Source organism: Barbus barbus, assembly GCF_936440315.1.
Source record: "Barbus barbus genome assembly, chromosome: 33".
Classification (NCBI taxonomy): Eukaryota; Metazoa; Chordata; class Actinopteri; order Cypriniformes; family Cyprinidae; genus Barbus; species Barbus barbus.
In genome coordinates, this window is record NC_136761.1 from 24113518 (window position 1) to 24127857 (window position 14340).

Genomic DNA, 14340 nt, shown 5'->3' on the forward strand with positions numbered 1-14340 from the left:
AAGGGCACATTAAATTAATCAGAAGTGACATTAAAGACATTTATAATGTCACAAAAGATTTTGAATAGAGATTTTTATTCAAAGCAAACTGTTTTCAACACTGATAATAATAATAATGTTTCTTTAGCAGTAAATCAGCATATTAGAATGATTTCTTAAGGATCATGTGACACTGGAGTAATGATAATTCGGCTTTAACATCACAGGAATAAATACAGTTTAATAGAAAACAGAAAACGGTTATTTTAAATGGTAATAATATTTCACAATATTAGATGTTTAAATAATATTACAATCTTATACACAACATTACAGATAATTACTAGTTCTTCTCTCTGGGTGTCCCAAAAACAACACTAAAGCATTTTAAAGGGCTTGCATTTTGAGTCTAAATATCAGTAAACTTACAGCAACATACCGTATATATACGCTCCCCTACATTTTTGTAGGACAGGCTTTCACAGCACAACACAGCTAAAGCACCGCAGCTCTGTGTGTGTCTAGGAGAAAATGGCATTTAATGGCACTGCTGTCTAAAAACAGCATTATTACAGTACCAAAAAAGACAGGTGGGGGTGAATGATGGAAAGCGAGAGAGATACTCCTGCCGCATTCTCACAGAAGCTCGAGGAACCATGAGAAAGCACAGGACTGAGAGGAAGAAACAGACAATGAAAATGAGCGCTTGCCGTTTCCTCCAGACATTCCTGTATTTCTTTCTCAAACTCCTCCACAAGGCGCGGAGAGACTCTGATGCAATAACCCATTTGAATGCTGTCAGCTGGTGCGCTTCATCTTGACTGAGTTCTTTGCTGTGAGAAGGCTGGGTAATGTTTGACAGCTTAGGTGAGGGACCCGGGCTTTCCCAGACCTCTCTTTCTCTCTCACACACACACCAAACCAACTGATGGTTCTCATTATTTGCATGCTCGGGTGCCTGTGACAGATTGATCCGATAAAGGTATCGAGCGGTAGAGTATGACAGAGCTGCTGCATTTACACTGATGTACAACCACCATATATACTAGGACTGAGGGTATAAGACCTAAGAGGAGTAGACTCGTGCATTTGGCCAGATTTATCATTCAGATAATCTGCTGATTATTTAATATTATTTGCATCAATCCCTAACCTTTCCTACCAATATCCAATAACAGTTGGGGTTCAGGGCATATTTTCCATTTACAAATATTTCTGAGTGAATTTGTAAAACAAATCATCATTTTGGGAGTATATAGAGTGCTGCAGCCAGAAACAAGTCCTTAAACCTGGAAACAGTTAGCATTTTTGTACTTTCAATTCCATTGTCCTGAAGTCAATCTTTTTATTTTTTGAAAGGGTTTTTGGTTAAATGCCTAAAACAAGGTCTGTGGTTAAAACAATCTCAAGATGTTTTCATGTTTTATTCTACAACATAAAATACATGACTAATACAACTACATTAGTGATTTTTCTAAGCTTTTACATGTCCTGAAAAACAAACAAGCATATAAATAAATATGAATAAATAAACTCAATGTGCATACAAAATTTTGATTTATGTTTATGATGGTCACAAGTAAATTTGACCCTGAATTTTATGGTCAGCAGCAACTGCACTGACCCAATATATATATATATATATATATAACTTATGCATTTCGTTATGCCAGTACCCTCTGAGGGTATTTACAATTACACATTTGGCATCTAAAAAATAATTGCTACAATACTGCTTATAAAAATATGAATATAAAAAAAACTAAAAACTTGTTAAATACAGTTTGAAAATGACAAGTTTTAGTATTTGTTTTTATTGTAATGTGAGAGAAGCATTAAGGTTTACTATTTTTGTTGTGATTTTTGGTAAATTGTATTGAATCAAATTACTGTCAATTTGAGCTGCAACATAAAAGTCTTACCCATTATTCAAACTTAATACAAGGGTTCATTCTGGCGATTTTGGCTTCAAAATTCCTAACAGCTGTGTTCATTTGTGAGGATTATCTTGATGAACAAAACACGTATGAAAAAAAATTCAAAGGCTAATGGAAAAATTCAAAGGCTTTAACTTGAGGGAGCCAGGGCGATGCAAACTTCTGGGCTGAACTACAAAAATATATCATCCCTGTAGCACTCTATATTTTTGAAGTGAATGCTGAGTAAATATTTTGTCAAATAAACGTTCATTTTGGGAATATACTGCATACTGCTGTCAAGATACTGGCATCAGCTATTGCAAAAGCCATATCGATTGACGACTACCATGAGGTATAGATCCTTAGCACAGCTCATGAGGCCTGGACTTACTGTTGGTTTTGAGTCGAGCAGGTTCGCTGTTTCTGCTGCCTGCCTGGTTGATAGCCTTGACGAAAAAGATGTAACGAGTACCGCTCTGCAGGCCATGGACTGTGTAGTGATTCTGCTTGATATTGGGCACAATCATCCAGCTATCTACAGAGTTATACAGACCTGCAAGGTAAGAGAGACAGAGCATAACATCAATCACAGATTCAGCATATTTTTTTTACAATCACTCTTAGCCAGGACTGTGCAAGCACTCATTATTAACACAGAAGAACAGTGCAATAATACCCACTAACAGTGTGATGATTCTAAAAAGGGAATGGTACATATGAAGTTCATTATTCAAGGCATGCCTATTTCTGTTTGATGTGAAAACACATATAGCACACGTTCGTAGAGAGACTCGGGATGTTTGCCTCAGGCAAACAGATGCCCCTCAATCCAGTTTATCACGATGAACCGTTTGCCCACAATGTCCTCAGGAAACATCAGCAATGCCATTAAAACCACATACAAATGGCAAAAGCACTTCATAAGTAGTTAAAAATGTAATGTAATAATTTTGAGTGCCTTTTATCTATATCAATTACAATAATATATCAACAACTGGCCCTCCTGCTCTCCAGATATATTCAATGCAATTAGAATTGCAACTTCCAAAAGATATGATGTAGTAAAATAAGGAATAACGATGATGACGAAATTGACTAAAAATTAATATTGAATATTTGCATTATTCATATTGTTTATATCAGTTATATTAATATTTACATTTAGCCATTTAAAAGACGCTTTTATCCAAAGCGATTTATAAATGAGGATAATGGAAGCAATCAAAATCAACAAAAGAGCAATGATATGCAAGTGCTACAAGTCTCAGTTAGATTAATGTAGTACATGTAGCAAGTTTTTTTTTTATTTTTATTATATAATAAATAAAAAGAAAACAGAATAGAAAAAGAATAGAGCAAGCTAGTGTTAGAGGCCTTTTTTTGCTTTTGTTAATTGTATAATAAATAAAAAGAAAACAATAGATAGAATGCATAATATATTAATATATCACCTAGCTATTCCTCTTCTCAAAATAAAATAAAATAAAATAATAAAATAAAATAAAATACCCAAACTGTTTATTCTTCTATGTATGGTTCTAGGGATGCTGGAGCATATAATAATAATAATAATAATAATAATAATAATAATGTGTACAAAATGTAAAAAAAAATAAAATAAATTGAGCAAATACATCAGTTATATTAATACCAACATTATATTAGCCACTTACTATCTAGATCAGTATCAGCCATTTCTTAAAAATCCCTCGTTCAACCACTTACAGTCTGCACAAAATGTCCTTTTCACAAGGACATCTACTGTATCACTCAGTCGAGCAGAAACCACATGTCTAAGGAATAAAGATGCCTTATAAATGTAATTACATATAACTTTAGGTGTTCAAGTAAATAAAAAAGTACAACCTCTGATGACTGGATGAAAAAGAAAGCAAAGCTTATAAAGTATTAACCATTTGCGTCCACCAACTGCACGTCTGTAATATTTTTTCATGAGCAAAAAAGTAATTTGATCCACATCCATATCAAAAAGACGTTTGATGTTGTTTTTTGATGAATGGAATTAGCATAGCAGACTACAATATGCTGCTTACATTGTAAATTCTCTGCTGTTACTTGACATTCAGAGGGAGAGAGACTTCAAAGAGGGCCAGATGAAGGTATGTGTCATTGGCTAAAAAGAAGGCAGGGTGAATAGGGATCCTAGACTGTGCATAAGTGTGTGTGTGTGTGTGTGTGTGTGTGCGTGTTGGCAGATGAAAGGGAGCTAAAACACAAAACTGGATAGGGGCTGCTCCCAATACTGTCGGCAAATCCAAACTAGCCTTTGATGCTTCTATTGTGTTTGTGTGTGTGTGTTTCCATGACTGCGCATGTGTTTAGATATCATCAATGCCAATAGGACATGTACTGTCGTAAGAATAATTAATGTTAAGAGTATGGACAGTATGTGCATGTGTTATGATCCCACATGAACATATTTGCTTAGAGATGCAAAAACATACGCTCACATTTGCTGCAAAAATAATGTCTCACTTCTGATCGGTGGCCACTGTGGACTGTGTCTTCATTTCACATTCACATTCTTGGGCAGCTCTCCAAAGCCCAGCTTATGAATATCTTAAGGTACAAAGACCGTAGCTTTGGCAGGAACCACTAAAAAGGTACAGAAACCTAGCATCATGGTGCACCAACTTACGATGACCAACGCCATCATGTCAAAATAATATGACACTTAATCAATGCCTAGCTGACCAGTCTTGTGATTATTTGCTCAATGATGGTGCTTTGAGATTCCCTTCAGATACAGGACCATCAAGGCTGAGGATAAATCATGGAAGCAGGACGGGAATATTGACCCGGTAAGCATGTCGCAGATGTCTGTGAAAGTGTGCATCAACCAGAAAGATGTGCTTACCTTTAAGCATGTTATTTAAGCAACATGAGAGGCTATGCAATACTGTATATACTGTATAAACTATTGCTCAAAAGTTAAAGGTCTGTAAGATTTTTTAAATGCTTTTGAAAGAATATCTGGTAACACTTTAGTATAGGGACCAATTCTCACTAGTTGCTTATTAGCATGTCTATTATTAACATATTGGCTGTACTTATAAAGCACCTATTCTGATGACCATATTCTGCATCCCTAAATATTCCCAATGATTAAACTTAACTACGTTACTAACTATTAATAAGCAGCAGATTAGAAGTTTATTGAGGCAAAAATCGTAGTTAATAGTTTGTTAATAGTGAGAATTGGACCTTAAAATAAAGTGTGACCAAATATCTTACGCTCGCCAAGTTGGCATTTATTTGATGTAGGAATTATGAAATATTATTACAATTTAAATGAACCGTTAAGTTTTTAAAAGTTTTAAACCTGAATTTTCAGCATTATTACTCCAGTCTTGGAGTCCCCAGAACTGGAACAATTTGTTTAATATCTGGATAAAATCATCTGATAAACATCCTCAAGAGTAGATTTCCACCCATTCGAAATCATAAACATTGCGAAAACATCTGAACGGCATTCCAACATCTGACAGGGAAGATTTAATATATAACAGTTGTGCAAACGGTCTACAACTTCTTAAAGGTGCAGCACTGAACCAATAAACTGTGGAGGAGCTAAAACCAGACTCTGTCTACCTTCTTAACACAGCAGTGGAGCTCAAATAAGCAATCAAACCATCATTTAGAGAGAATTATTATTAGGGTCAAAAACATATAAATATATATTTAAATGAACATTTTTCCTTGGAATAGATTTTTAGAGGCCTTTTTAATACGTTTTTTGAGCTATCTGCAGTTTCTTCATTAAAACCAATTCATATGAGCTTTAAAATCAACAATACTTATCTCTGAGAAAAATTGTATGTAGAAAAAAACACTACAACATCTCAAAACATCTTCTTTTGTGTGAAAAGAAAACATCCCTTCAATTTCTGACTTACTGATATTCCATACAATAGCTGCTTAACAGCTCTGTCAACACACTCTCACCGCCCTGCGTGGGTTTGTCTTTATATAAGATTTCTTGGTGTTTTCAAGGTTGCACAGCACATCGAGCTAGTGTTTTGTGGGGACACACATTATCAAATGAACAAGAGTTTTGTTGGAAAACAGACACACAGAGTCAAATGACCATAATAGGGTCTTTTGTTAGACTGGTCTGACGTCATTCACGTTCGCACAACTGCCAGCTTAACAGTTGTGTTCGACCACGTGTTTGCTGGCCCTCGTAACATCCACGTCTCTCTTGTTTTCCATAAACGGCCCATGAGTCACAGCACACGTCCCTGAGCAAGAGGTGCGCACGTCAGAGTAGGTGATGTGGCCCGTTTCCTCTGCAAGGACTGCGGCATTTGCATACTGTTTGCTGCAGGTTAGCATGCCAGTCAATGAGAGCGGAGCAAAGAGCATTAGCTCGTGTCAGATCTAATCAGGGATGATGCCAGGCCAGTGCCCTCACTTTCACAGAGCTGACAATAAAGTCCGCAGACAAACCGGAGCTGCTCTTTCAACAGAACCTCGAACGACTCTGTCTGCAAATGATGCTTTCTTGTTTTAAAGTCCATTTTACAGCTAATTTATTCTATTAGCTTGAGTTTCGGCTGATGCACATGAATATTGTGCACGTTTAATTGATCACTAAAGGTCGGTTTTCCAGTCATGGCAGCTGTGCAATTACACATATTGCAGGGGGAATGTATAAATTTTTGCATAGCACATGACTCTTATTTTATATGCCTAAGGCATGGTATTGGCATAAAAACTGACGGATCACAATAAATGAAAAAGATCCTGCATGTTATCCAGCCTGAGCCCTTGAATATTATGCTTTTACTATGAGAGGCTTGTAAAATGTAATACACTTTTGCTAAAGGGAACATAAAACAAGCCATCAATTTCACCAGCCTGCAAATATGATAAACAATAAAACGCAAGATAAAAAAACAAAAACAATATACAGTCATTATTCCATTAAAAATGCCTTGAAACTAAATGTGATTGAACTTCCTCATAGAAGGAAATCCATCTAAAGCTGATAGATCCTGACTGGAGGCTGGAGTATTTTTTAGAGCTACTTTACCTGACTTGGCCAACGGCTGAGAAAATGCACCAGTAAAGACTCACATTTCATCTCAAGGGAGCGAAGCATACGCATCTAAGAATTGCTGCGTTTAGGCCTCCGCATTCAAAGAGCAATGCTGTAAAAAGGTCTGGGAAGAAAGCGTCGCTCTCCATTTCTGTGTCTGTTTGTTTGTATCCTCTAAGGAGCCTGCGGTAAATCTGTAGATGTTTCGGGGCTTCTAAACTATCAGTGGTTGTAATGAATATACCGTGTTTGTTACCGAAGCGGGCTGAATGGAAACTGAGGAGCAGGTCTGTGAGTGAGAGAGTGCTGTCTCTGTACGGTCCAAGCCCAAACAAGTTATGCATGTCCTGGCCTTTAAGCAATTAAGCCTTAACAGCTCTTTCACTCCACAGATTCATAAAAGCTAGACTAGGGCTTTTATTTGTAAGTGCACCAACAAAACAAAAGGTGTGGGGGGACAGGCAGGTGTTCAAAAATGCGATGAATCTTTTGGAAATTTTTATGGGTATGCAGCAGTAATTCTGGTGCTTCAAAATAATGCAAAAATGATTCAACAAAATGCTAAATGTAAATAATTAAATGAAAATAAAATGATATACACTACTGTTCAAAAGTTTGTGGTCAGTAAATTTTTTCTTTAAATTAAAATGAATACTCTTATTTGGCTAGATCGCATTAAATTGATTAAATGTGATAGTAAAGAATGTAAAAAATCCATGATTTTTCACAAAAATATTAAGCAGGACAGCTATTTTCAACATTGCTAATGGTAACGGCTGCTAAAAATTCAGCTTTGTCATCACAGGAAAAAAATTCATTACATAATATATTTAAATAGATTTTTTTTTAATAATATTTCACAATATTACTGTTTTTATTGTATTTCTGATTAAATAAATGCAGCCTTGGTGGACATAAGAGATAGTAAAAAGTGTGTATATTATATTATAAAAATAATTAAAGTAAAATTTAAAAAAAAAAGATGAATAGATAAATAAAAATAAGAATTAAATGGATTAAATTCAAATGAATTGGAAAAAATCCATGAGTCCTATTTGTTTTATTCCAATATAAAGCCTATGATGATTTTTTTTTAAATTGATGGGCTTGTGCAGTCCTTGGTAATATTAATTCTATAATAATTCTTTGTTTACATTTCTATGGCAAACATTTTGGTACTGTGTAGTGTCACAGCTTGATGTCTAATGGAAATTGTTTGTGAACAGAAACAAAACCAGTTGAGAAATATTTGTATCTAAGATATAAATGTTGGTTTGATGGTAAAAGAGTGAGATGGCAGGCTGTGTAAGATGTGTATTTAGACTCACTGATGAAGTTGGTCTGGCCAGTGTAGATGGTGTACTGAAGCTCATAGGAGGTGACGCTGAATTCATCTTCAGAGGTCCAGTGCACTGTAATGGTGTCATGTGAGGCCGTGCAGAGCTCTTCACGTATAGACGGAGGGTTAGGCGCTGGAAAAGAAGGCAATCGTCAAGATGTAATGTATTGATTCACTTCTGCAAAAAGGATGGCTGATGAAATTCTGGCAATATCCCAGTTTAAGCATGTATTCATTAACTTTGCACTACATACACAGAAAGCACTTGTGGAAGGTGGTTTCAGTCTTCTCAATGGTTTTACCTGTCAAATAATCCAGTCCTTCCAGAATTTTCTTTTCTCTGGAGAAATCAAGGGCAAAATTGTCAAAAGCTTGGTTCAGATTGACGTCTGGGATGAGGACCTGGGAGGAGGCGGTAGCCATGGCAACTCTGTGAGGAAAGAGAGGCACTGGCAATTAATTTATAAATGTTTCTATTTACAACAGACTATTTACAGGCTATAAGTCTGTATGTGATTTCTCCCACAGTGACAGAAATTATAAACAGCACCTGACAGCTCTCAAACTCAGAGAAATGTGTGTGGCACATGAAATTCAAATAACACAGAAGACTGTACAATCAGTAAGGATGCCATGAGACCAGAATTTCAGTAGTTTCTACCAATCTCACAGTTCTTGATAATTCTGATGCCACAGCATCATATAAAAAGTGAATATATACTTTTAAAAATAATGATATTGTAAAATAATGGCATGTAGCCTTTAATTATTGCTATACTATTCAATTTTATATTTATTAAAATCTATAAAATATTTATACATATAATACTATAAATTATATAATTATTCACTTTTTATTTCATTAAGGAAACATTGTTTATAGGTACAAGGAACAAAAAACAAGAACAGAAAGCAGTTTTCTCTTTTCTATAAAAATAAAATATTTATACATATAATATTACATATAATATAATTGTTCAATTGTTATTTAATTTGTTTTTAGGTACACGTTTTTAGTAGACAGTCAGTAATAAGGAACAAAAAACATTAAGAGGGAGTAGTTTTCTCTTTTTCATAGAAAATCTATTTATACATATAATATTAAACATAATTATTACATTTTTGTTCCGTTAAGGAAAGTTTAAGTACGTGATATTAAGTAAATATTCAGTAATAAGGAACAACAACAACAACAAAAAACATTAAGAACAGTGAATAGTTGTTTTTTTAACTAAAAAATATTCATACATATAATAACTTTTTTTATTTCATTAAGTATCATTGTTTTTGTGTTTTCAAGCAAACTGTCAGTAATAAAGAACAAAAATAGACATTAGGAGTTTCTCGTCAAAATTGTTGTATGGTTAATATTATTGCACAATATTATTTAGCCAGCATCAGGTCTATTAGACTGCATCTGCCTAGATATTGCAACACAGATCCCTCCTGTTTTTGTACCTGTTTATATTCACTCAAAACAAACCGCCTGTGTTTAATTGCTCGTCAAAAACGCATGACAACACAAAGTCTCTCTCCACACCCAAAGCTGCACAAATACTGTTAAATATTGAGTCCCGACGGCATATTTTGAATTATTTTGAATATAAGCCACAAGCAACAGAACTGAAAGGAGGAGGCGGCACCAGGAAATGTGCAGAGTAGCTGAAAGTTGAATTCACGCTGGCAGCGGCAGTGACGGTGTGTGTTTGTGTGTGTGTGTGTGTGTGTGTGTGTTCTCACCGCTCTGCCACATTCCTGGCCGTCTGGAGGAAGCGGGCGTGGTCGTTCTCCTTCAGGCTGTGCTCAGCCTGTGTGATGAGGGCACTCGAGCGCTCCAGACACTGTCTGCAGTTCGCAATCTGCTGGGCCAACTTCCTCAACTTCATCACCTAAACATAGATAATGCATGGAGCTGTTATAACTACTTTACAAGCTATTATTATTATAAATGTTTACATTCCTCAAGATGTTATGAAGAATAATGGACCCTAATGGAGCATTTTATCAAAAACTCATTATCACCCCTTGGCTCATCATCACAGCCAAATGAGCCCTTTGCTTTGTTTGCTTTTTGTGTAATTACAGCTGAGAAACAATAAAGTGTCAGATTCTGATTTTCAGTTAAGTGAAAAAGGACTCATATAAATGCCAAATTAGCATGAACTGTTAAAGAAAAACAAATGCATATTTCATTCTGTTTTAGATGTCTGTAAAACAAATGGTGAGCTAAATCAATTTCACAAAGTCTCAAGAGATTTTAATAAGAAAAGAGTATGGCCCAAACCAGACTGCTGTGCAAAGAATCTCATTTAATGCTGGAACAGCTGTAAATGTTTCATATTTCTCATATTTCTTGTGTCTGGCTGGATAGCTTTTCAGATTTCCTCCTTGCATAAAAATCAACTTTCTGCGTTAATATAGAATTCAGCTGATGTGTGATCACAGGTGAGCTTGTTTCAGCTACTTTACAACGTCCAAAAATATGACTTATCCAGTCAGAATTTACTAGTGTGTTTTGATTTCAACTCAAGTGTTTTGAAGTGCTGTGTTTGCATTGATCCAGTCTTATAATTTTATAATAAAGTTCAAAAGTTTGGAGTCAGATTTTCAATTGTTGTTTTTTTTTTAGTTCACCAATTATTCATTTATTTGAATTATTTATAAATGGTTTGCTGCTAAAGAAACATTTCTTATTATTCTCAATGTTGAAAACAGTTGTGCTCTGATACATAACCCTGATAAATTTTTTTAGGATTCTTTGATGAATAGAAAATTCAAAAGAATAGCTGATTGTTTTTCTATTAATATTAAATATAAAGTAATACTTTCTTGCTAAAAGTATTAATTTCTTTAAAAAATAACCTGAGGCCAAACTTTTTAGTGGCAGTGTATATAAATAGTATCTTCTGGTTTGTGTCCATCAAGATTCATTACAAAAAAGAAATTATTCAAATGAAATGACATGCATTTGATTTGCAAAGTACATTATAATTCTATAGATTATACAAAAATAGGCATAACTACATTCCACGCTTAAATATAAAACATACTGGTCTGAATTTACATAAAAAATAAAAGAATTTGCAGCAATATCCAGCAATCTTATATATACCGTTACCATAATATAATGCACACATAAGATGAAATAAGATTTTGCTCACACCGCCCACAATACGTAACCACAGATTTACTATGAATTGAGCTTTCCTTCAAATAACCCCATGTTTCATGTGCGCATACATTATTTTTCTTTCGCGAGGGAATGAGAGACATTAGCTATGCTTCCTCAATAAGTCGGTTAAGCAGGATCTAGCCTATGCCACAGTGTAATTCAATAGAGGAATGGGACGTCTGACAGGAAGGAATGATTGGAAGCATTCAGATAAATCAAGAAACAAGGAGAGAAAAATGTTGCTCGGTGCCGTAGTGGATTGCATTAGATCAAATCCCAATCTGACCCCATTTCTTAAAGACAGCTTCAAATGATTTGCTTTGATCAGATGTGCACAACCAAAAAGTTTCAGAATTTCAGGACGGCATTAAAGAAATCGGACCGCATCAGAAAAATGAATAGAAAATCATTCAAAAACAATCCAGTATCAAACCAGCCTGAACAGCCAAAGCCTCAGATCAAATCTTACAGACACTTTGCATCTGGGTTTATGATTCCAAAAGCCTCCTTAATGCTAGCGATACAGGCACTTTGTGCTGGAGCTGCATTACTGATGTTTGCAAAAGGCCAGACATAATCTCATGTTGCAGGCTGTGCATGTCGACTCGGGGCTGCCGTGTGAGAGTACATCACTGAAGGCCTTACGTAGACACTTCTGATGGAGATTACTGCATTTGTCCGTGCCTCTCACATCACATTATCCAAAAACAGAGAAGCACAGGCCTGTCTCGCGGCTCAAATCTCCACTTGATAAGAGTGTGAGTTCAGGCTGTCAAGTTAAAGTGCCTGTGCGCTGCACACTCACTGTCAAACACAAAACGCTACACACGCACTGCACACAGATGAACTGGGGCAGAAAATCTGACTCTTCAGTTCTGGTAATGTTTGAAGAGTGTCAAAATATAAAATATGGAACAATATATGATCCTTCCGTGTAAAATTGACAGCTCTAATTCTACAGTCTGATCAGATTATCAATGTTCAAAACTGTTGTACAAACAGCTTGGCAACTGTAAAGCACTTACAGTAAGTGAAATTTAAAGTCATTGAAAATTGTTACATTTATTACTCATTCCTAAAAAATAAACCAAAATTAATTATTTAAAAATATGCTGCCGTTCAAAAGTTCTCTTACGCTCACTCAGGTCAGGCTACATTTATTTGAATAAAAATGCAGTTAATTATTACAATTTAATATAAGTGTTTTCTATTTTAATACATTTTATGTAATGTAATCTACTCCCGTGATGCAAATCTGAATGTTCAGTATCAATGCTCCAGTCTTCAGTGTCACATGATCCTTCAGAAATTATTCTAATATGCTGGTTTCATATTGTATGTGTCAGTCCTTGTCTTGTGTTTCCCTTCCTCTCGTGTCCCTTTGGCCATCCTCGTCCCTTTAATTAGTAGTTAATGTGTCCCCAGCCCTGCATGTGATTGCCCCACACCTGTTTCTGTTCTTCCTTGATAATTTCCCAGTGTTTATAATCCCTGTGTTTCCTAGCCCCTGTGTCCGGTCTTAAACGTCATTGATGTTCGTCTCTCCCCAAGCTCCTCGTCTCCTTGTGTGTGTCTCTCCAATAAATGTGCTATTTGGAACTCCTACGTCTCCTCGCTCCTTGTGTCCCGAGAGGGAACGTGACAGAAGACCGGACCCACAAAGTAAGCGGCGCTCCTTTTCCCCCGTTTTGTTTTCCGTTTTTGAAAGTTTTTTGTTTGCCCCTTTTTTCCCGCTCCCTCCATGGCGATGGAGTTCGCCGCCCGCCTCCGCGCCCTGATACTCCGCGAGCTTCCCTTCGTGGAGTACGCAGAGGAGTTCTGCGGGCTCGCGCAGAGTTCGGATCTGCACGACGCGGCCATCCTCCATCTGTTCCGGCTCGGAGCCTGTTACAACTACCCCATGGACCTCCCAGACACCACAGGATTGACCTGGAGGGTAGGAATATACCGGTGTCTGGGAGACTTCCGGGTCCGAGTCGGAGCTAGCCCGCCGTCGTCCGCGGCTCTCCCGAGCCCGCCGCCGCTCGCGCTTCCAGAGCGCCCCCGCGAACTCGCGCTTCCAGAGCGCCCTCCAGTGCCTGCTCCTCGCAGGTGGACTCCCGCGTCTCCGCTGGTCCCGCCCAGCTCTCCTGCATCTCCGCTGGTCCCGTCCAGCTCAGCTCTTCCCGAGCGCCCCCAAGTGTCCGCGCTTCCAGAGCGCCCTCCAGTGCCGGCTCCACGCACGTGCCCTCCAGTGCCGGCTCCACGCACGTGCCCTCCAGTGCCGGCTCCACGCACGTGCCCTCCAGTGCCGGCTCCACGCACGTGCCCTCCAGTGCCGGCTCCACGCTCGTGCCCTCCTGAGTTCCCGCTGGTTCCGTCCAGCCCTCCTGAGTTCCCGCTGGTTCCGTCCAGCCCTCCTGAGTTCCCGCTGGTGCCGTCCAGCCCTCCTGAGTTCCCGCTGGTGCCGTCCAGCCCTCCTGAGTTCCCGCTGGTGCCGTCCAGCCCTCCTGAGTTCCCGCTGGTGCCGTCCAGCCCTCCTGAGTTCCCGCTGGTGCCGTCCAGCCCTCCTGAGTTCCCGCTGGTGCCGTCCAGCCCTCCTGAGTTCCCGCTGGTTCCGTCCAGCCCTCCTGAGTTCCCGCTGGTTCCGTCCAGCCCTCCTGAGTTCCCGCTGGTTCCGTCCAGCCCTCCTGAGTTCCCGCTGGTTCCGTCCAGCCCTCCTGAGTTCCCGCTGGTTCCGTCCAGCCCTCCTGAGTTCCCGCTGGTTCCGTCCAGCCCTCCTGAGATCCCGCTGGTTCCGTCCAGCCCTCCTGAGATCCCGCTGGTTCCGTCCAGCCCTCCTGAGATCCCGCTGGTTCCGTCCAGCCCTCCTGAGATCCCGCTGGTTCCG

The 14340-nt window shown here is 38.2% G+C and overlaps 1 protein-coding gene across 4 annotated transcripts in view; it reads right to left on the reverse strand.

Annotated features, from left to right (window-relative positions):
- LOC306852830 (putative E3 ubiquitin-protein ligase MID2) overlaps positions 1 to 14340 on the reverse strand; it is a 137601-nt gene that overhangs the window by 9492 nt on the left and 113769 nt on the right. For all 4 annotated transcript variants that reach the window (XM_079389928.1, XM_079389929.1, XM_079389927.1 and 1 more), the window contains 4 exons: positions 10040 to 10188; positions 8602 to 8729; positions 8289 to 8432; positions 2290 to 2451 (listed from right to left, as the gene is read on the reverse strand). In XM_079389928.1, coding sequence (XP_079246054.1) covers positions 2290 to 2451; positions 8289 to 8432; positions 8602 to 8729; positions 10040 to 10188 — 583 coding nt within the window. The remainder of the gene's footprint in view (positions 1 to 2289; positions 2452 to 8288; positions 8433 to 8601; positions 8730 to 10039; positions 10189 to 14340) is intronic.